This window comes from Hylobates moloch, unplaced genomic scaffold (genome assembly GCF_009828535.3).
Source record: "Hylobates moloch isolate HMO894 unplaced genomic scaffold, HMol_V3 SCAFFOLD_5, whole genome shotgun sequence".
Lineage (NCBI taxonomy): Eukaryota > Metazoa > Chordata > Mammalia > Primates > Hylobatidae > Hylobates > Hylobates moloch.
In genome coordinates, this window is record NW_026652280.1 from 80,975,341 (window position 1) to 80,997,963 (window position 22,623).

At 47.2% G+C, this 22,623-nt stretch overlaps 1 protein-coding gene across 8 annotated transcripts in view; it reads left to right on the top strand.

Annotated features, from left to right (window-relative positions):
• The first annotated feature begins 4,921 nt into the window (after positions 1-4,921).
• INCENP (inner centromere protein) overlaps positions 4,922-22,623 on the top strand; it is a 41,812-nt gene continuing 24,110 nt past the window's right edge. For 3 of the 8 annotated variants that reach the window (XM_032153078.2, XM_032153079.2, XM_032153080.2), the window contains exons 1-4: positions 16,000-16,154; positions 20,143-20,293; positions 20,764-20,877; positions 21,778-22,586. In XM_032153078.2, coding sequence (XP_032008969.1) covers positions 20,154-20,293; positions 20,764-20,877; positions 21,778-22,586 — 1,063 coding nt within the window. In that variant the 5' untranslated portion in view covers positions 16,000-16,154; positions 20,143-20,153. Of the gene's footprint in view, positions 4,941-15,968; positions 16,155-16,675; positions 16,697-17,114; positions 17,196-20,142; positions 20,294-20,763; positions 20,878-21,777; positions 22,587-22,623 lie in introns of those variants that run through there. The other 5 variants (XM_058438799.1, XM_058438801.1, XM_058438800.1 and 2 more) reach the window with 5 other exon arrangements.

Below are 22,623 nucleotides of genomic sequence, written 5' to 3' on the forward strand. Positions count from 1 at the left end.
TGAGCTAGCTACTCACCACAACTGCAAAGGGTGCCTTCAGATCTGAAATTCTGAAATTTGAGGCTGGGCATGGTGGCTCACGCCTGTAATCCTAGCACTTTGGGAGGCTGAGGCAGGCAGATCGCTTGAGGTCAGGAGTTCCAGAACAGCCTGGCCAACATGGTGAAGCCTCGTCTCTACTAAAAATACAAAAAGTAGTCGGGCGTGGTGGTGCATGCCAGTAATTCCAGCTACTTGGGAGGCTGAGGCAGGAGAATCGCTTGAACCTGGGAGGCGACAGTTGCAGTGAGGTGAGATTGCACCACTGCACTCCAGCCCGGGTGACAGAGTGAAACTGTCTGAAAGAAAAACGAAAAAGAAAAAGAGATAGATCCTTATGGGTAAAGGGTAAAATCCAGGGAAATTCAAGCTGATGTAGAAAACAATAAAATACTCATTTTTTTCTTATTGCTCCAAATGGCCACGATTTATAAGGCTTTATTGTAGCTTGGTATTGAGGGGAAAACCAGATTCCTTATCCCACCCACCTACCTCTTATTTTCCTAATAAAGGTGTCACGGTATTTCAAGGCCTGTGGATCAGTGGATCCAAATGCGAACAGTTACTGCCCCCTAGTGGACTTATAGTATGGTGCTCATTTATAAATTCAGATTAAAGCTTGACTCCCCTGTTGCTGAAAGAATTCATCTTTGGCGGTGGAGGGACCTTAAGAAGCCACCTTCATTTTTATGTTTTAACATGTTTTAATGCCCTCATTCTGCAGATGGGGACACTGGTCCTCTAAGTCACATAGGTGCCCCAGGGCTTTTTGTTCCAAGTCCGGGGCCCACGCCACTGCACCACAGTTTCATTAGGCTGCAGGAGCTCCAACTATTTCTGGAGTTGCTGGGGAACTACCATGACCTGTCCTTCTGTGGCAGGGAAAGCAAGATACCACCTCATGTTTGGTTTGTCTTCCGCTGCAACTTTTGCTGTGGAGGACAACTCTGACACAGCTACGTGACCTAGTAAGGTGCACAGGGAGAACGCCGTGTGATCATGAATGCAGACTTTCAGCAAAACACCAGAGCCAGGCCAGTGTGGTGGCTCACGCCTATAATCCCAGCACTTTGGGAGGTGGAGGCTGGTGGATCACCTGAAGTCAGGAGTTCGAGACTAGCCTGACCAACATGGTGAAACCCCATGTACTACAAATACAAACATTAGCTGGGTATGGTGGCAGCACCTGTAATCCCAGCTACTTGGGAGACTGAGGCAGGAGAATCATTTGAACCCAGGAGATGGAGGTTGCAGTGAGCTAAAGATCGCGCCATTGCACTCCAGCCTGGGCGACAAGAGTGAAACTCCATCTCAAAAAAACCACAAAAATAACAACAACAAGACACCAGAAGCCACGACAGCTGCACCGAACAGATTCACTCTCATGGCTCTCAGAAGGGACTGACCCAACCAACACCCTGATCTCAGACTTCTGACTTCCACAATCGTGGGATTACACATTTCTGCAGTCTAAGCTGCTCTGTTTGTGACACTGTTACAGCAGCTTTAGCAAGTGAATACAGATTTTGCAGAGATTTATCCCCCAAACACTTTTCAGTGGTTACTTTGATTTTGCTGAACCAAATTAAGTTGACTTCCCCAAAGCAGCCAATAACTGGAAAACTTCAATTTGTAAGGGTATGTGAACTTCGAATCTCCAGTCCAGTGACTCATCCTGAGCAGGAATTCCTTATACAATGTCTTTGTCAGCCAGGGTAGAAAAGGGTGCTGTGCCCTTACAAAGAAAGTATGACAAAGAAACAGAAAGCTAGACTGCCCACAGCCGGACAAACTATTCTGTAATAGAAATTAGGCTGAGAATGCATGAAGAATTAATGTGCTCGACTACCTTCAATACTTGGAGCTACAGAGAGGTGCTCCTAATGAAGCTGGAAATGAGGAAAACAGAAAACAAAATTGTCACCTGGGAGCTCAACTCTGAGATCACTTATAAGGGATCAGAGCAGAGACACGCAAGGTCACCTGAGCGAAGCAAAAGGAAAGTCAGAGAGGCAAATGTTGGCATTTCCTATCCAAGGGCTGTATAAGGGAGAATGAGTTTCAGTCACCAAACCTGAAGTATCTTCTGTTCCAAAGGACAGGTTCTCCTTTTAGGTGGAGATAGATGCAGGGAGTTATGGCTGGAGGACTTCATGTATTTCTGATTCCATCGGCAAGACTCTCTCTGATATAAATGGAATGCACTAAGCTGTCATAGTTTGATGCCATTAACCATTCCTCCAATTGGCCTTCTTCCTTCATGATCACATGGCATTCTCCCTGTGTGCCTTACTAGGTCCTGGCTGTGTCTGAGGCATCCTCCATAGTTTGATGCCACTAGTCATTCCTCTAATTGGTAAATATTCCTCTGAACTATTAGCAAACTCATGCTAACTCCGTGAGTACTGACAACCTTCAGATTATCCGTGGCTTCCATTGTGCCTTAGAGAGAGAACACACTGGATTGCCCCCAGGTTAATTGGCTACTCAGGACAGTAATTCTTCATACTAAACCCTCAATAAAAGCCTCTGGCCAGGTGCAGTGGTTCACACCTAAAATCCCAGCACTTTGGTGGGCCAAGGCAGGAGGATTACTTGAGGCCAGTAGTTTGAGACCAGCCTGGGCAACATAGTGAGACCACATCTCTACAAAGAAGTAAAATATTACCTGGGTGTGATAGCATGTGCCTGTAGTTTCAGCTACTTGGGAGGCTGAGGCAGAGGACTGCCTGAGCTCCAGAGGCTGAGGCTGCAGTGAGCTATGATAATGCCACTGCACTCCAGCCTGGGAGCCAGATTGAGACCCTCTCTCTGGGAAAAAGAAAAAAAAAAAAAGGCTGATTATGATTTTCCTCATGTGCTCTGCTTATGAAAGAGACTGAACAATAATATGCACACAGACATTCTAGTCTGATGAAATTTTATTCTTTACTGCAAGTTGATAAAAGGCACTCTTTTATTAACCTTCCGTCTGCACTTTTTTTTTTTTTTGAGACTGAGTCCCGCTCTGTCACCCAGGCTGGAGTGCAGTGGCGCAATCTTGGCTCACTGCAACCTCTGCTTCCCAGGTTCAAATGATTCTCCTGCCTCAGCCTCCCAAGTAGCTGGGACTGCAGGCGTGTGCCACCATGCCTGGCTAATTTGTTGTATTTTTAGTAGAGACGGGGTTTCACCGTGTTAGCCAGGATGGTCTCAAACTCCTGACCTCGTGATCCGCCCGCCTCGGCCTCCCAAAGTGCTGGGATTACAGGCGTGAGCCACCGCGCCCGGCCAGATGCACATTTTTTAGTTAGTGTAAATGAGCCTCTCAGCCATCATCATCATCATAGGGCAACAACTAACAAGAGGGAGCCTTTGAGACTTCAACACACAGGCCCTCAAATAAAACAGCACGGGTGACTTCTGCTATCATCTATGACTGAGGAATTGGTACAGAATTAGCCTTCCCACCATAAACAACAGAAAAACTAGACAAAAAATATGAGGCAACTCTTCCAGGCACTGGATCACAGGAAGAGAAAGAGTGTAATTCTGGAAAGAAGAAAAACATCTAGGGTTTGAGACCAGCTTGGCCAACGTGGTGAAACCCTGCCTCTACTAAAAGTACAAAAATTAGTCCCGTGTGGTGGTGGGCGCCTGTAATCCCAGCTGGGAGGATGAGGCAGGAGAATCCCTTGAACCCGGGAGGCGGAGGTTGCAGTGAGCTGAGATTGCGCCATTGCACGCCAGCCTGGGTGACAGAGGGAGATTCCTTCTCAAAAAAAAAAAAAAAAGTCTTGTGGAGCTGAGGAGGCAAAAGATGCCAGATGCAAGAGCAGACCATAGGCTACATTATTATTATTATTATTTTGAGATGGAGTTTCACTCTGTCACCCAGGCTGGTGTGCAGTGGCGCGATCTTGACTCACGGCAACCTTCACCTCCCAGGTTCAAGTGATTCTCCTGCCTCAGCCTCCTGAGTAGGTGGGATTACAGGCGCCTGCCACCATGCCTAGCTAATTTTTGTATTTTTAGTAGAGATGGGGTTTCACCATGTTGGCCAAGCTGGTCTTGAACTCCTGACCTCAGGTCATCCACCCGTCTCGGCCTCCCAAAGTGCTGGGATTGCAGGCGTGAGCCACTGCGCCCGGTCTATTAGTATTAGTTTATTATTATTATTATATTTGGAGACGGAGTTTGACTCTTTCACCCAGGCTGGAGTGCAGTGGTGCAATCTCGGCTCACTGCAACCTCTGCCTCCCAGGTTCAAGTGATTCTCCTGTCTCAGCCTCCCAAGTAACTGGGACTACAAGGCGCGCCTGCCACCACGCCCGGCTAATTTTTGTATTTTTAGTAGGGACGGGGTTTCGCTAAGTTGGCCAGGCTGGTCTCGAACTCCTGATCTCAGGTGATCCACCCGCCTAGGCCTCCCAAAGTGCTGGGATTACAGGCGTGAGCCACTGCGCCCGGCCATAAGTATTATTTTAAAAGCAAAGTAAACTATAATGCTTAGGGATGCTGCTTGAATGGTAAAGCAATAATATGATTACCATATTTTTAATTTAAGGAGGGCGGGTATCGGGAGGGCTCAGGAGGCCTCTGGGAGGCTATGGAAGCTTTATTACTTGACCTGGGAGGTGGTTTTTCAGGAATATTTTTGATAGAGTAATAAGCTGCTTAACTGTTTTGTGCACTTTTTAAAAGATGTGTTCTATATTTCGCAATACAAATGGATTTTTTTTTTTTTTAATATAACAATAAAACTTCATTCGGGATAAGCTGGGGCTGTCCGAGAGAAGCCAGGACCCACTCCCAGGCGCACATCACCATCTGCAGCCCGACCCCCTCCTCAGACCGGCTGAGCGGCCTCGCGGGTCACCAGACTCCCAGAACGACGGCTGCAGGCCCCAGAGTCCACGAGGGTGGGTACAAATCCCCTGGGCACAAACAGCCCGGGATGGACACTATCCAGCTCTGCACCCCCTCTTCCCGCACTCCACAGGCAAACTCAGTAGCCTCGGACCGTCTGCGCCTGCGCGGACGACTCGACTGCGCATGCGCCCTCTGCCCCGCAGGAACTGTAGCAGTAGCTAGAGTTTAAAGAGAGGCTGGCTCTGGGGCTGGGACTGCAGTCATGTGTCCCTTGGACTGCGTTGCAGGTTCCTAAAGGGGCAACTATGTTCAGTTCTAGAAATGTTCTCTTTTTTAAATTTTTATTTTATTTTGTTTTGTTTTCTGAGACGGAGCCTTGCTCTGTCGCCCGGCCAAAATGCAGTGGCGCGATCTCGGCTCACTGCAACCTCCGCCTCCCAGGTTCAAGCGATTCTCTTGCCTCAGCCTCCCGAGTAGCTGGGATTACAGGCGCGCGCTACCACACCCGGCTAATTTTTGTATTTTTAGTAGAGACGGGGTTTCACCATGTTGGCCAGGATGGTCTTGATCTCTTGACCTCGTGATCTGCCCACCTCGGCCTCCCAAAGTGCTGGGATTACAGGCGTGAGCCACCGTGCCCGGCCCCCTTTTTTTTTTCTTTAGACGTATTCTTCCACTGTCACCCAGGCTGGAGTGCAGTGGTGCAATCTCGGTTTACTGCAGCCTCCTTCTCCTGGGTTCAAGTGATTCTCCTGCCTCAGCCTCCCGACTAGCTGGAATTACAGGTGCGCCATCACACCTGGCTAATTTTTGTATTTTTAGTAGAGACTTTCGCCATGTTGGGCAGGCTGGTTTCAAACTCCTAGCCTCAAGTGATTTGATGGCCTTGGCCTCCCAGAGTGCTGGGATTACAGGCGTGAGCCACTGCACCCTGCCAGTTCTAGAAGTGTTCTAGCACTGGGGTTAGCAGACCTCTGTAAAGGGTGAAATAGTAATTATTTTAGATTTTGTGGGCCAAGAGACAAAATCCAGGACATTTAAGAGAGAAAAAATTGCCACAATTTTTTAAATTGATGAAATTAAAAATATTATAATAGAGTACATATATTTTTAGTATAGGCCTACTATGAGAAGTATGGAATTCTTTTTTGGGAGTAGGGTATGGAGGATATTTTCCTTAATAGTGGCTCAAAGTTAATGTTCTCTAGCTCTAAAACACAAATTGATTGCAATGTTCATCTGTTAATACAGATTTACTGTGAGATTTTACCCACTTCATTTTTGAAATGTCCTTTACTGCCAAAAACTGGTATGGGGCCCCCAACAACTGACTTCAATTGATCATATTCATCGCCAGGATAGGAGGGAGGCATTTATAGAATTCTATTTGATTCTTCTCTTGATAGTTGCCTTTTTGCAGGTCATTATATTGCAGATTAATCACTGCCAATAGAAGGTTAGGTGGAAGTGCGGTACGAAGTGGAACTCCAGAGATGGGGCTTGGACACCAGACCTAATTGAGGACTAGTTAAAACAGGCATGGGGCAAAAGCACCACCCCATAAGACACATCCACCAGCAAAGGACATGAACAGACACTTCTCAAAAGAAGACATACCTGTGGCCAAAAATCATGAAAAAAAGCTGACTATCACTGATCATTAGTGAAATGCAAATGAAAATCACAATGAGCCATTCTCACACCAGTCAGAATGGCTATTATTAAAAAGTGAAAAAATAACAGACGCTGGTGAGGTTGTGGAGAAAAAGGAACATTTTTACACTGTTAGTGGGAGTGTAAATTAGTTCAACCATTGTGGAAGACAGTGTGGGTGTGGCAATTCCTCAAAGACCTGGAGACAGAATTACCATCTGACCCAGCAATCCCATTACTGGGTATATACCCAAAGGAATATAAATCATTCTGTTATAAAGACAAATGCACATGTATGTTCACTGCAGCACTTTTCACAACAGCAGACATGGAATCAACCTAAATGCTCATCAATAATAGACTAAAGAAAATGTAGTACATATACACCATGGAATACTCTGTAGCAATAAAAAGGAACAAGGTCATGTCCTTTGCAGGGACATGGATGGAGCTGAAGGCCATTATCCTTAGCAAACTAACGCAGGAACAGACAACCAAATACTGCATGTTCTCACTTGTAAGTGGGAGCTAAATGATAAGAACACATAGACACATGGAGGGGAATAACTCACACTGGGGCCTACCAGAGGATGGTGGGTGGGAGGAGGGAAAGGATCAGGAAAAATATCTAATAGATATTAGGCTTAATTCCTGGGTGATGAAATAATCTGTACATCTGTATTAGCCCGTTTTCACACTACTATAAAGAAATACCCAACACTGGGTAATTTATAAAGGAAAGAGTTCCACATGGCTGGGGAGGCCTCAAGAAACTTACAATCATGACAGAAAGTGAAGGGGAAACAAGCAGCTTCTTCACAAGGTGGCAGAAGAGAGAAGAGCGAAGGAGGAACTTCCAAACATTTGTAAAACCATTAGATCAGGTGAGAACTCACTCACTATCGTGAGAACAACATGGGGGAACCTCCCCCATGATCCAATCACCTCTCTCGCTGGACACAAGGGGATTACAGGTCCCTCCCTCAATACTGGGGGATTACAATTCGAGATGAGATTTGGGTGGGGACACAGAGCCAAACTATATTAACAGCAAAACCCCATGACACACATTTGCCTATGTAATAAACCTGCACATCCTGCACATTTACCCATAAAATTAAAATAAAAAGACATGCCCACCAGTGTGCCATGCCAGTTGACCATTGCCATGGCAACACCCCAAAGTTCCTGCCCTTTTCCGTGGCAGCAAGACAACTGGGAAGTTACCACCTTATTTCTAGAAATTTCTGCATAATCTGCCCCTTAATTTGCATATAAACAAAAGTGGTTGTAAGTATGACTGCAGAACTGCCTCTGAGCTGCTACTGTGGGTGTACTGCTTATGGGGTAGCCCTGCTCTGCACACTGCCGCTTCAATAAAACCTCTGGCTGGCCCTTGATTTGTTTCCTAGGCAAAGCCAAGAACTCTCCCAGGCTAAGCCTGCCCTGCAGTAGAAGCTCCTCAGTTGCACAGTTGACTGGAACTGTAGCTTAAATTTGAAAAATGTATCTGCTGTGAATTTGTGTGGGAATGGAGATTTTGATTCTTGTTTTGAGTTTTGACATCATAAGAACCATGTAAAGCAGTTTGACTTGTGATTCAAACAGTGTAGCCATCATAAAAATGACTTTACTGCAATATAAGTTTTGCATATTCGTGCTGTTTTGCCTGGTAATTTTAGGTTGAATTCATTAAGAAACATTACCAAGTCTATAGCAAAAGCTAATTTCCAAAGCCACTCAGTGTTCCTTAATAAGGGTTGAGGGCAGTTCTTATTCAGAAAAAATTCAGCTCTGAGCTTAAACAATCACTGTGAATCCCTTGAACTGCTGTGTAATAGGGCAAGCAAAGATATTCAGTTTCTATTTTGGACAAAAATTCGTGGAGCTGAAGATGGCTATGGCACAAGAGTGAATTAAATTTCCTGTTGAAACTACAGGTTCAATAACACATGATAGATTCAAATATTTTCAGGAAAGTACTGATATACAATATGATGAATAATCACAGGTTTTTAACACCTTATAGTGTCACAAGGTTTGTAAATTTGTCCAATTAACCTTTTATCTGCTCTATACATTTTTACCACCATCAATTATAACACTTCCTAGCAGATTCCACTACAGGTTGTACTGAATTAGTGTTTCCTCAACTTGTATGAAAATATTCCCTCCTATAATTATTCCATGCAGTATATTCAGAGGCTAACTCTGCAGTCATGCCAGCCCCAGCACTGACTCCTCAAGTAAAAAACAACTGAGAAGTATCAGTAACATCTGTCAATTCATGAAGAGCCAAGAAAAACTACCTAAAATCACTTGACTTGTTTTTTTAATTAACTACTGTGTTAGTTTCCCAGGGCTGCTATAACAAATTGCCACAAACGTGGTGGCTTAAAACGACATTCTTCTGGAGGCCAGACATCTGAATCTCATTGTGTTAGCAGGGTCACCCTCCCTCTGGAGGCTGGGAGGCAGAATTCTTCTTTGCCTCTTTCAGCTTCTGGTGGTTGCTCTTCTTCTCTAGGTCTCCTACAAGAAAACTTGTCATTGGATTTAGGACTTACTGAGGTTATCCAGGATGATCTCATCTCATGATCCTTAATTATATCTGCAAGGGTCATTTTTCCAAATAAGGTCACATTCACAGTTTCCAGGGATTTGAAGTGGATAAATTTGACATGAATATATATTTTTGAGGGCTTTTCTTTGGCCCACCACAACTATTGATATTGCTCCCAATGTCCTCAACTCTCTGAGCAACTGTTCTCACTGAAAGGCTAATAGTTTTATTTTTTTAGAGGCAAGGTCTTGCTCTGTCACCAAGGCTGGAGTGCAGTGGCATGATCATAGCTGACCACAGCCTCCTGGACCCAAGTGATCCTCCTGTCTCAGTCGCTCATGTAGCTGGGACTACAGGTGTGTACTACCATGCTCAGCTAATTTTACCATGATCAGTTTTATTTTTTGTAGAGATGGAGGTCTCACTTTGTTGCCCAGGCTGGTCTCAAACTCCTGGCTTCAGGTGATCCTCCCACCTTGGCCTTCCAAAGTGCTGGGATTACAAGTGTGAGCCATCTTGCCTGGCCTAGGCTAAGAGTTTATTTTCTCTGGACACATTACTTGGCTGCTGCAATCAAACACAATTTAATCAAATTACCTGCAGAAAACAGTTTTCCTTGCTTGGTTAACAAATGAGGCACTAGGAAACTTACTTTGGTTGCAGTCACATTTTCATTTTTTATTTCTGTGAAGAAATTTTACTCTGATGAGATATAATGTTTTGTATTTTATAATTTTTTGAACATTGCTTTCCTGTGAGTTGGGAATATTATAAGTGCTTAGTCTGATAATGCTGCTATATATCATATTCCTTTAGCACAGCTTACTATCATTGCCTAATAAACACACTGCTTTGCCATCTAATCAGATAAAATAATCCACACTCCACTATTCTTTAATAGCACAACATTCTAAATCCACTTTTTTGTTTTGTTTAGGCTGATGGGTTTGCACGGGTAATTTTAAAATACTGTAGTATGGCTGGGTGCAGTGGCTCACGCCTGTAATCCCAGCACTTTGGGAGGCCGAGGTGGACGGATCACAAGGTCAGGAGTTCGAGATCAGCCTGCCCAACATGGTGAAACCCCCTCTCTACTAAAAATACAAAAATTTACTGGGCGTGGTGGTGAGCGCCTGTAATCCCAGCTACTTGGAAGGCTGAGGCAAGAGAATTGCTTGAACCCAGGAGGCAGAGGTTGCAGTGAGCCGAGATTGTGTCATTGCACTCCAGCCTGGGTGACAGAGCAAGACTCTGTCTTGGAGAAAAATAAAAATAAAAATAAACAAAAAAAACCCCCGTGGTACGGTAATACGTGTGGCACTTGAAATGCTGTTGAATTATAACTATGCCACTGCAATTTGTAGTGCACCAAGCAGCAGTTCTAAATGATGAATACCAGAAATGGTCTTTACTGCACCTACTCAAAAGCAGCCATAGGTAGCACAGCTTTGTCTAATATTGGCTGTGTTCCAATAAAACTTTATTTATGGATGCTTAGAGTTTTCATCTGTCACAAAATATTTTTGTTTTGATTTTTTTTTTCAACCATTGAAAAATGTGAAAACCATTCTCAGCTTGTGGGCTATACAAAAACATGGTAAGCCAGATTTGACCTAACTGCTCTAATTTGTTGGCCCCTGGTTTAAGATCTAAACTAGGAAAAGAAATGTGTCAGTGTCTTAGCCTCTTTTCTGTTGCTTATGACAGAATACCTGAAAGAGGGTAATTTATAAAGAAAAGGAATTTATTTCTTGACGTTATAGAGACTGAGAAGTCCAAGGTCAAGGACCTGCACCTGGTGAGGGCTTTCTTGCTGATGGGGACTATCTGCAGAGTCCCAAGGTGGCACCGGGTATCATATGGCAAGGGGGCTTAGCACAATAGCTGAAGTCTCTCTTTCTCTTATAAAACCACCAATCCTACTCCCATGATAACCCATTAATCCATTAACCCATTGATCCATGCATATATGAATGGATTAATCCATTCACAGGGGTAAAGCCCCCTCATGACCCAGTCACCTCTTAAATACAGTCTGAGCTCAACTCCACTAACGCAAAGGTGGGAGTGCAGTGCTGCTATATATTGTACATAGGGTTTTTTGTTTGTTTTTGTTTTTTTTGAGATGGAGTCTCACTCTGTCACCCAGGCTGGAGTGCAGTGACACGATCTTGGCCCACTGGAACCTCTGCCTCCCGGGTTCAAGTGATTCTCCTGCCTCAGCCTCCTGAGTAGCTGGGATCACAAGCGCCTACCACCATGCCCGGCTAAATTTTGTATTTTTAATAGAGATGGGGTTTCACTATGTTGGCCAGGCTGGTCTCGAACTCCTGACCTCAAGTGATCCACCAGCCTCAGCCTCCCAAAATGCTGGGATTACAGGCGAGAGCCCCCGTGCCCGGTTGGGTTTTTAAGTGCTGGAGTAAGCTAATAGAAAAGTTCCGGAGCATATGAGGAGGGAGGTTGATCAATGGGACATGTGAATCGCATTGAGTTATTGCACACTTTGCAAAGGTTTTTCTCTGTGATTAGGCCATCTGTGTTTGTTCATCAGCACCCATTGAAGTGGGGCAGGGGTCCTTCCAGACTCTGGGAAATAGGGGTGCTATCTTTCTTGATGGTTATATTTCAAAGAGATGGTACCCATGTTTTTTTTAAAAAATCTTAACTTTTAGGTTCAGTGGTACACGTGCAGGTTTGTTATATAAGTAAATCGCATATCATAGGAGTTTGGTGTACAGATTATTTCATCACTCAGGTAATAAGCATAGTACCTGATAGGTCGTTTTTTGATTCTCTCCCTCCTCCCACACTCCAGTCTCAAGTGGGTCCTGGTATCTATTGTTCTCTTCTTTGTGTCCATGTGTTCTCAATGTTTAGTTCTCACTTATAAGTGAGAACATGCGGTATTTGGTTTTCTGCACCTGTGTTAGTTTTCTTAGGATAATGGTCTTCAGCTCCATCTATATTGCTACAAAGGGCATGATTTTGTTCTTTTTTATGGCAGCATAGTATTCCATGGTGTACATGTACCACATTTTCTTTATCCAGTCTACTGTTGATGGGCATTTAGGTTGATTCCACGTTTTTGCTATTGTGAATAGCGTTGTGATGAACATATGGGTGCATGCATCTTTACAGTAGAATTATTTATATTCCTTTGGGTATATACCTAGCAATGGCATTGCTGGGTTGACATCTCACACCAGGCACCCATGTTTTTGAGAAAGACATTCCTAGATTGTAAAACAGACAAGAGGCTTTTAAAATTATTTACATATCGAAGCAGCACAGAAAGAATCTACAGTTCTTTCTTTATAAAAGTTTTTTTTGTTCTTTTTTTAAACCGTATCTAGCTCTGTCACCCAGGCTAGAGTGCAGTGGCGCAATCTCTGCTCACAGCAACCTTGGCTCACTGCAACCTCTGCCTCTCCAGCTCAAGTGGTTCTCCCACCTCGGCCTCATGAGTAGCTGGTAGTACAGACACATGCCACCATGCCTGGCTAATTTTTTGTATTTTTTGTAGAGAGAAGGTTTCACCATGTTGCCCATGCTGGTCTGAAATTGCTGGGCTCAAGTGATCCACCCTCCTCAGCCTACCAAAGTGTTGGGATTACAGGCGTGAGCCATTGTGCCTGGCCCATGACTCTCACGGCCATTGATGGGACATTCTAAGTCCATAGGCTGTGCTGGGGACTCTCTAGCTTAAAGGTGGGGTGGCTCCGTGGCCCACGTACCAAGAGTCCAGTTAACACATTACCTACGTATTCTTTCTGGTCCTGGAAGTGTGTATCCTTCAGCCAGGTGCCACAGACAGTTTAACCAAGCCCAGAGGGAGGCGGACACAATTCTAGCCTGGTCTTCTGGTCTTACTTGGGCTTATGTGCTTGCTCAGGGCTATTCTCGGCTCAGTGGTCAGACAAAGCTTTGACTGTGGTGAACCTTTGCAGCTTTTACCCCAGAGGCCCTCAATGCAAGGGGAATGTTGCATGCAGTACACTGGTCTGCAAATCAAGAAATACGTCCCCCACTGGGGGTAGAAAGAAGACTTTGGGGAAAATAAAAGGAAAGTTTTAAGGGAGTCAATTTCATATTCTCTTAGGTGTGTCCTGTATGCACTTTTTCTTTTCTTTTCTTTTCTTTTCTTTTTTTTTGTATTTTCAGTAGAAATGGGGTTTTATCATGTTGGCCAGGCTGGTCTCGAATTCCTGATCTCGAGTGATCCGCCCGCCTCGGCCTCCCAAAGTGCTGGGATTACAGGCATGAGCCACTGCGCCCAGCCTGCACTGCACTTCTTCTTTTATCTGCTTGTGAATGTACCTGCCATCAGCTGGTTTTCCTTTTCCTCAGCCCCCCTCCTTTTTTTTTTTTCTTTCTTTTTTTTTGAGATGGAGTTTCATTCTTGTTGCCCAGGCTGGAGTACAATGGCACGATATCGGCTCACTGCAACCTCCGCCTCTCAGGTTCAAGCGATTCTCCTGCCTCAGCCTCCCAAGTAGCTGGGATCACAGGCATGTGCCACCATGCCTGGTTAATTTTGTATTTTTAGTAGAGACAGGGTTTCTCCATGTTGGTCAGGCTAGTCTTGAACTCCTGACCTCAGGTGATCCACCCACCTTGGCCTCCCAAAGGGCTGGGATTACAGGCGTGAGCCACCATGCCCGGCCCCCTCAGCCCCTTTTATAGTTGCTCTTCTCTCTCTTGAGAAAGACGGACCTTAATCCCCTTGGAAACTTGCTACAGTGCATTGCACAGGGTAGAAAACTCTCCGAGGGAACAATCAAATAAACAGTTTGAAATACTCATGTCAGAATTAATAAAGAGAATGATTAACGATTGGGTAACATATCCTTTTATGATTCAGCTGATTTCCAATTATTACATTCTTCAAAGAATAACTCAGAAATGTTTAGTTAATTTGCTCACAAATTATTTACTCACATATGATGGAGTCAGCTGGTAAACTGAGTAAAATAACAAAGGCAAAAGCAGAATTGATAAAGACAGGGAAGAAGGAGAGAGGAAAAATACTACAGAGGACCTGGGAACAGGGTAAACTATCTGTTGGTAGCTAATCGTGGATGTACAAATCTCTTCAAGACTTAACTGCCTTATTTTACAGGTAACAGCAACCTTGACTCACAGAGTAAAGTGACTTTGTCTAAAGCAGTTTCTCAACAGCAGCAATTCTGGTATCTGGGACCGGGTAATTCCTTGCTGTGGGGACTGCCCTATGCACTAGATAGTGTTTAGCAGCATCCCTGGCCTTTACCCACTAAATACCGCTAGCCCCTTCTCCCAAACCCAAATGAATTCACACACTGCCAAATGTGGGGGGCGGGGGTGGGGCAAAACCTCCTCTGGATGAGAACCACTGCTCTCAAGAAATGTCCAGTACCAGGGTAGGTGACCAAGGATTCTGTCGCCCAAGAGATGACAGAAGGCTCTAGATAAACGCGCACTCCGTTGCCATTCACAAGGCGTTTTGTTTTTACTTCTCAAAAGCGCCAGAGATTTTTTTTTTTTTGAAACGGAGTTTTCTGCTTTTTGTGGCCCAGACTGGAGTGCAATGGCGTGATCTCGGCTCACTGCAACCTCCGCCTTCCAGGTTCAAGCGATTCTCCTGTCTCAGCTTCCCCGGTAGCTGGGATTACAGGCGCAACTCACCACGCACGGCTAATTTTTTTGTATTTTAGTAGAGACAGGGTTTCACCGTGTTGCCCAGGCTGGTCTCGAACTCCTGAGCTCAGGCAATCCACCCGCCTCGGCCTCCCAAAGTGCTAGGATTACAGGCGTGAGCCACCGCGCCCGGCCAGAGATTCTTTATAGGACATATTAGTCCTTGTCTTTTTCCCCCCGATATTGGAAAGATGAACTAATTGAAATATGACTTAGTAAAAACATTGTGTCAACTTGAAATCTTGATTAAGTAAAAAATCTCAATGTTTAGATCCTTTGTCCAATGGTAGTATTTATCAGATGTATTCAGCTTGCTCAGAAAACCAAAACGGCATTACAACCACAAAAGCAAAGAAAAATAAGAAAACGTCCCATGTTTGGATCTTGTTCTAGTTGTAAAGATTAAATTGAAATGATTAGGCTTTTCGATTCATGAGCCAAATACCGTAACATCCTGGCCTTTGATGGGTTTGGATTTTTAACATTACTCGTGGGATTTCAGGAAGTGAGATTACAATTACACTCCTTATAGCTGCTAAGTGTGTTAAGTTGAATGTAAGGATGCATAATATTGTTTGAATTGAGCCCCACTACCAATTCTTTAACAAATGGCATGAATTCTTATACGTAAATGATTTGGCGGAACTATTCCATCATAATTTCTAAATTGTTTATATACCAAGGTAGCCTTAATTTGTATATGTTTCAGTACAATGAAATTTTACTCCCTCTGGGATGCTGTTTGGTTTGTATTTTGAGGAATGTTTTTCTCATGGGAAGAGGAACCTATGACTTCTGTACCTAGATAATTTGTTACATTAAAAAGCTGCTCTTTCAGCAATGTAAATATATACATACGTGTTTTTATGAGAAAAAAAAAAAAAGCAGCAGAGATCAGAAGACTGCCACCGTGCTTGGAGAAGAAAGGAAGCCGCGCGTGGCCTTCCCAGTGCTCGCCGGGACTCGTAGTTCCGGGTCTGCGGGCTCCTCCCAGGCGCGGGTCTACTTCCTCTCTCGGCCGCGGCCGGAGCTCCCGGAAGCTGAGGGGGCTTAAAGTCTTTCGCTTCCTTTCCCCGCCTCTTAGTCCCGCAGATTGCTAGTCGACATAGCCAATAGGAGGGCTGATTGGTACTTCCTGTTACTTGATTGGCTTAAAATTTTGCAACCGCCCGGACAAACTTGCCGAGGATTGGCTGAGCCTTCAGTTTTGAAAATCATAGATTTCGCCCGCGCTGCGCCGCCTGGTTGCTCCTCCGGTGAGGTGAGTCCCGAAGGCCCGGAGCCGAGTGGGTCTGGGCAAGCGGGGTCTCAGCTAGGGATACCACCGGACTTGGATCGGAGCAGCCTTCAGGGGACGTGGCGCAGTCGAGTGAGTGCGCGTGGGCGTGGGGATTGGGGGTTGGTTCGCGATTTTTCCCCCGGTCCTCTGCTCCGTCCCTGTCGACTCCGGACCAGGGTCGTGACTCCCCACCCCAACCTCTCGCTACCTGGGCATATGAGGGTCACCTCTTCCAAGTGGCGAGGTCGCCTGCTTTGGTTCTCGGGCCCGAGACGCCTCCCACCCCTTCCACCTAGGCCCTCAGCTTCCTAGAGCATAGCCCCGTCCCCTCGGCTCCCGGCTGCCCGGCACCTTGTTTTGTGCCTGCGAGGATTATTGTTGACTTGGACGCGCAGGAAGCCCGAAACCAACCCGGTTGTTTGGCGGAATGATGCCAGATGGCATTTCTGTGCAGTTAAACCCCTCTTTCAACGCCCCCGCCCCCAGCTGAGCAGCATTTTAAACTGACCATTTCCGGAGGCTGGGCCGTCCCTTGTCACTCCCCAAGCCTGTCAGCAGTTCAGTCTCGTTCAGCTGACATGGGTTGCTCGCGGAGTTGCCCAGCGCCAAGACTGGGCGCCTGCCTTTCGCAGGTTGATATGTAGAAGGCGGTATAGCCAGTGGTTAAGGGCACGGTTCAAAGGCGGTATAGCCAGTGGTTAAGGGCACGGTTCTATTTATGCCCCTGATTTACCGGCTGATTTTGACTTCTCTTTGCCTCAATTTCCTCATCTGCCCATGCATATCCTCAAGGTTGTGGTGAGAATTAAATGAGATGATGTCTGACTCGGGCATGGAGTAGGACTCAGTAAATGGGAGCAGCTGCTATGCGCTTTCTGCACAGAGGTGTGGTAGGCGCCCAGCTTACAGCACCCTGAAAAGGACAGGAGCCATAGAGGAGGACGATGGGGCCTTCAGTCTGGTGTATGGTGTGGAAGAAGTGTTGGAGAGGAGGAAGACTGGAGAGTGTCTCCCTCGGTGAGGTGTTGAGTGCTCTTTATCTGTGTGCAGGTGCTTACATGGGTTGAAGAAGAGATTTTTGCTGCTCTTCCAGGAGCCTGATTCTTGGTACACGATTCCTTCTTTTTCAAGGTCACCTCTGTTTTAACTTACGGTAACCTTTTTTAAATGGTTGCGCTAAGGTCTGCTAGAAGCAAACTTCCCTATGAAAGAAGTCCAATTGCTTTCATGGACTTTGTGAAAGAAGCTGTCATCCACGTTGTCCATTTGAACAAATACTTTTTAAAAAGTTAGCCAGTTGTTGCTTTTCTCTGCAAACCTTTGGCTTCCTTAAACAGTTTTCTCTTTTCTGGCCTGAGGTCCTGCGCTTTGCCAGGGCTGTGGTCTGGGTGCAGAAGGGTTAGGGGAAAGTGAGGGATGGCAGTGAAAAGGGCTTGCCCATGATTGGCTGGCTGCAGAGCCGAGGTTTCACCCCAAAGCCTGTACGATCCTGCCCATTTGGCCCTGCCCCGATTATTGCTGCCCTTGGCATCTAGGAACAGGCGTTTTGAACATGTGTTGGTCAGTTCTAACCTGTGCAGATTAAGTTTATTTGGTGCCCTTTGTGTGGTGGGATGAGCACCTATAGGATGTTTATTTCTAGGTGTAGAGTTGATGGGTGGATTAATTCATTTAACAAATATTCCTTGTTGCCAGGCACTGCTGTGCTCTGTGCATTCAACGATGAGCAAGATAGACAGGGGTTTGCCCTCAGAGAGCAATTGTTTAGTGGGCAGGGACAGGCAGTAAGCAACAGGTAAACAAGCACGCAAGTGCTCTGCAGAGAATTGCAATCAATGGATGGGATCGTGGCTGGGGCTACTTTAGATTGGTGTTCAGGTTTTCCTGAGGATCTGAGATCCAAGCCATGAGGAGTGAGCCATACAAAATGCAAGACAATGTTCCAGACGCAGGGCAGAGCTTGTTGAGGAACAAAGACTCTGTGTCCCTGAATCAAGCCTGAGGAAGTCCCATGAGACTGAAACCTGACCTGGTGCTACGCCCTGTGAGGGATCAAGGGGTCAGCGATTTATCCCTTCCTTCCAAGACCTTCCATTGTAGGTGGGAGGCTGAGAGCTGTGCATTCTTGTTTTTTTTTTTTTTTTTGAGAGGAAGTCTCCCTCTGTCGCCTAGGCTGGAGTGCAGTGGTGTGATCTTGGCTCACTGCAGCCTCTGCCTCCCAGGTTGAAGCAATTCTTCTGCGTCACCCTCCTGAGTAGCTGAGATTATAGGCGTGCACCACCACACACGGCTAATTTTTTTGTATCTCTAGTAGAGACTGGGTTTCACCACGTTGGCCAGGCTGGTCTTGAACTCCTGACCTCGTGATCTGCCCACTTCGGCCTCCCAAAGTGCTGGGATTACAGGCATGAGCCACCGTGCCCGGCCGGTTCTTGGTTTTAAAGAGGTAAATCAGGATGGTGGATCACTGCCATGACTTGAGGCATGCAGTCTGTTGTTATGGCTTATGACCACCACCCATTCATTTGTGCTTTCACTCATTCACCTGTCGGGATATTTAATGAGCTCCTGTTGTGATGTAGTAGAATACAGTTGTCTCTTGGAATCCTCAGGGGATTGGTTCCAGGACCTCCTTTGGATACCAAAATCCACAGATGTTCAAGTCCCTGATATAAAATGACATAGTGTTTGCATATAACCTACACACATCCTCCTGTATACTTTATATCTCTATATTACTTATAACACCTAATGTGATGTAAAAGCTGTGCAAGTAGTTGTTATACTCGATTATTAGGGAATAATGACAAGGGAAAAGAGTCTATGCATGTTCAGTACAGATGCAGCTCCTTTTCAAATATTTTCCACCAGTGGTTGATTGCATCCATGGATGTGGAACTCACAGATATGGAGGGCTGACTGTACTTCTTCCTTGCTTGAGGTTTTTGTAATGGCTATCAAGTTTTCTTTTTTTTTGAGACAGAGTCTCGCTGCAACGCCCAGGCTGGAGTGCAATGGCGTGATCTTGGCTCACTGCAACCTCCCCTTCCTCGGTTCAAGTGATTCTCCAGGCTCAGCCTCCCAAGTAGCTGGGATTACAGGCGCACACCACCACGACCGGCTAATTTTTTTTGTATTTCTAGTAGAGTCGGGGTTTCACCATGTTGGCCAGGCTGGTTTTGAACTCCTGTCCTCATGTGATCTATCTGCCTCGGCCTCCCAAAGTGCTGGGATTACAGGTGTGAGCCACTGCGCCCAGCTGGTTATCAAGTTTTAAGGAGGATACCTGAGCTGCTAGTTTTATAAGAAAGTGAGAAAAAACTGTTTTTGTGTTTTCTCTTGCTCAATGCTTGTAGGCAAGTTTTCTTAAAAGCAAGATATTGCTTACCGTTCCCTTCTTGTTCTATTTATGCTCCATTTGGAGGGCATTTCAGCTCAAGGGAGAGGGGTGTGGGAGGCCCCTTGAGGGCATGTCTCTGGATCACTACTTTCTCACTCATTTCTTTGGAACACAGAATCCCTTCTGCTCACTGGCCTCTTAAAGAGGCAGTTGGGTTCGATGTTCTTTGGCCTGATGTCTGGAGTCAGCTTGTATGTAGTGCAGGGTGGCTGTGTCTTAGCCCTTACTTAACCATTGAGTAGTAAGATGATGGCCTACTGGAGAGCGAGAGCAGGACTGTGTTTGGGCAGGGAGTGAGGGGCCCTGGGGTGGCCAGGAAGGCAGATGGCAGTGCCCTGTTGTCTTAAGCCCAGAAAAGGCCATTTATAAGGAGGACCGTCAATGTCAGAATTGGCTGGGAACTGTGGACTTATGGGGACAGTCATGCTGGCGGGGGGTGGGGACAGGGAGGTATTTGAAGAGTATGAATAGAAGGGCTTCTGTTCGTAGAAACGAGGCTAGGGGATGAGTGTTTGGAATTCTGCAGCTCTGGGGAGTGGCTGTGAGCAGAGAGGGGCCCTGGTTCGGGCACTGGGTGTTTGTGGTGGTTGTGGGTCGGGTGGGTATTGCAGCTTGGAGAAAGCCCCAGACCCCTACCCTGGGCCCCTAACTTGTGCCTCTTGTCCCTGCCTTCACCAGACAGAGCCACCATGGGGACGACAGCCCCAGGGCCCATTCACCTGCTGGAGCTATGTGACCAGAAGCTCATGGAGTTTCTCTGCAACATGGATAATAAGGACTTGGTGTGGCTTGAGGAGATCCAAGAGGAGGCCGAGCGCATGTTCACCAGGTGAAGGCAGGGGCACAGTGAGGGGCTGGGAACACCAGGGCCTGTCTGGGCTGCTTTGGTCTTGGGGACACAACAGCCCCTCGTCCCCACCTACCTGGCAAAACAGACAGCCTGTCAGGGCTCCCTGCTGTATACTCTGTGTGCAGTGTGCTAGGGGCCCGACCTAGTGTCATGGGAAGAGGCAGCAGGAGAGATCCAGTCCCTTGTTTGTTTGCCATCATTTCTGGCTGGACCTCTCAAGGTGTGGGGCAATGGACGTGCGCCTGGGAGCTTGCTTCCCTGCCGTGTCTGCAGGAGGAAGCCCTGAGTGCCCGCAGGTGACTTGCACATGGCCTTGGAGAGCTCGCTTGGTGCTGGACACCCCAGCTTGACCTGTCACTGCCAGGAAATGGGCATGGGCCAGGCTGGGTGGGAGAGGGGACCAGCGGTTCCCAGGCAGCCTCGAGTGACACCCTCCTTGTGCCAAACAGAGAGTTCAGCAAAGAGCCAGAGCTGATGCCCAAAACACCTTCTCAGAAGAACCGACGGAAGAAGAGACGGATTTCTTATGTTCAGGATGAAAACAGAGATCCCGTCAGGAGAAGGTAGGAGGGGTTGAGGGAGAGTGAGCTGAGCAGTGGGCTCAGCAGAGGCTTGGTGCCATCTGGGAGAGTTTGATTCTGAAGGTGTTGATTTGGAAGTAGCAGCCTGTAGGAGGGGTGGTGGGTACCACCGCGGGTACTGCGTGGGCCATGCTGAGAGGGGTTGGGATGCCACAGGGAACTATAGCTTGACCCAAGACCCCGGAGTCCAAATCTGTGGCTGTGTGTTGGGGGTGGGGGTGTTTGATCTGGGCCCTGGAGAATGGGAAAGATTTCCATAGGTGGGATGAAAAAGAGAAGCCGTCCTTCTGTTAGGTGAGTATGACCTGGGGTGTAGACCACGTGCCTTGTCCCAGCCCTCATATTGTCATGCTTGTTTTAGTCCCCCTCAGGAATGATTGGGGCTGCAGAGTGCTAGGGAAAGAGGCTGGGTCTTGGGGTTAGGCTTGGGTGTGAACCCCAGCTCTGCCCCTTAGCAGAGCAGTATGGCTTTGAATTGAATTTCTGCCTCTCTGAGCCTCTGTTCCTCATCCCTAAAATGGGGATAGTGGTCTCTACCTCTCAAGGGCGTGCTCTGGATTAAGGCACAGCGTGTGTAAGGCTTTCAGCAGGGGCTCGGTGCGGTGTAACTTCAGTCAGCTGGAGGTTTGGATGAATATAATCTTCCTAGCCAGTTCTGTGAGGACTGTGGCATGATCCCCAATTTACAGTCAGGAAGACTGAGGCTCTGACAAGAATGGCCTGGGGCCTCATGACTAGAGGTGGCAGAATCTGGGCTGGAACCCAGATCTTTTGCCCTCACATTCTCTCATCATACTCCATCCAAGCTGGTGGCTCTTGGAGAGACTGGGTGCCACCCTGTCCTGCTGCCCATCTCAGCCTCTGCCCTGCTGCCCCTGCCAGGTTATCCCGCAGAAAGTCTCGGACCAGCCAGCTGAGCTCCCGACGCCTCCGCAGCAAGGACAGTGTAGAGAAGCTGGCTACAATGGTGGGGGAGAATGGCTCTGTCCTGCGGCGTGTGACCCGTGCTGCGGCTGCTGCTGCCGCAGCCACCATGGCATTGGCTGCACCTTCTTCGCCCACCCCTGAGTCTCCCACGATGCTGACCAAGAAGCCCAAGGATAACCACACCCAGTGCCAGCTGGTGCCTGTGGTGGAGATCGGCATCAGTGAGCGCCAGAATGCTGAGCAGCATGTCACCCAGCTCGTGTCCGCCCAGCCTCTGCCCCACACTCTGTCCCCGACTCCGGCTTCAGCCACAGCTCCAGCCTCCCAGGGCATCCTGACATCAGATGAGGAATCAACACCTAAGAAGTCAAAGGCCAGGATACTGGAGTCCGTCACAGTGAGCTCCCTGATGGCTACACCCCAGGACCCCAAGGGTCGAGGGGTCGGGACGGAGCGGTCTGCGTCTAAGCTCAGGATTGCGCAGGTCTCCCCTGGCCCACGGGACTCGCCAGCCTCTCCAGACTCTCCATGGCAGGAGCGGGTGCTGGCTCCCATCCTGCCGGATAACTTCTCCACGCCCACGGGCTCTCGCATGGACTCTCAATCGGTGCGGCGTAGCCCGATCGCCCCGTCCTCCCCGAGTCCCCAAGTCTTAGCCCAGAAGTACTCTCTGGTGGCCAAACAGGAAAGTGTTGTCCGCAGGGCGAGCAGAAGGCTTGCCAAGAAGACTGCTGAAGAGCCAGCTGCCTCTGGCCGCATCATCTGTGAGTCTGGGGGCTTGGCAGTGGCGGGTGGTTTTTG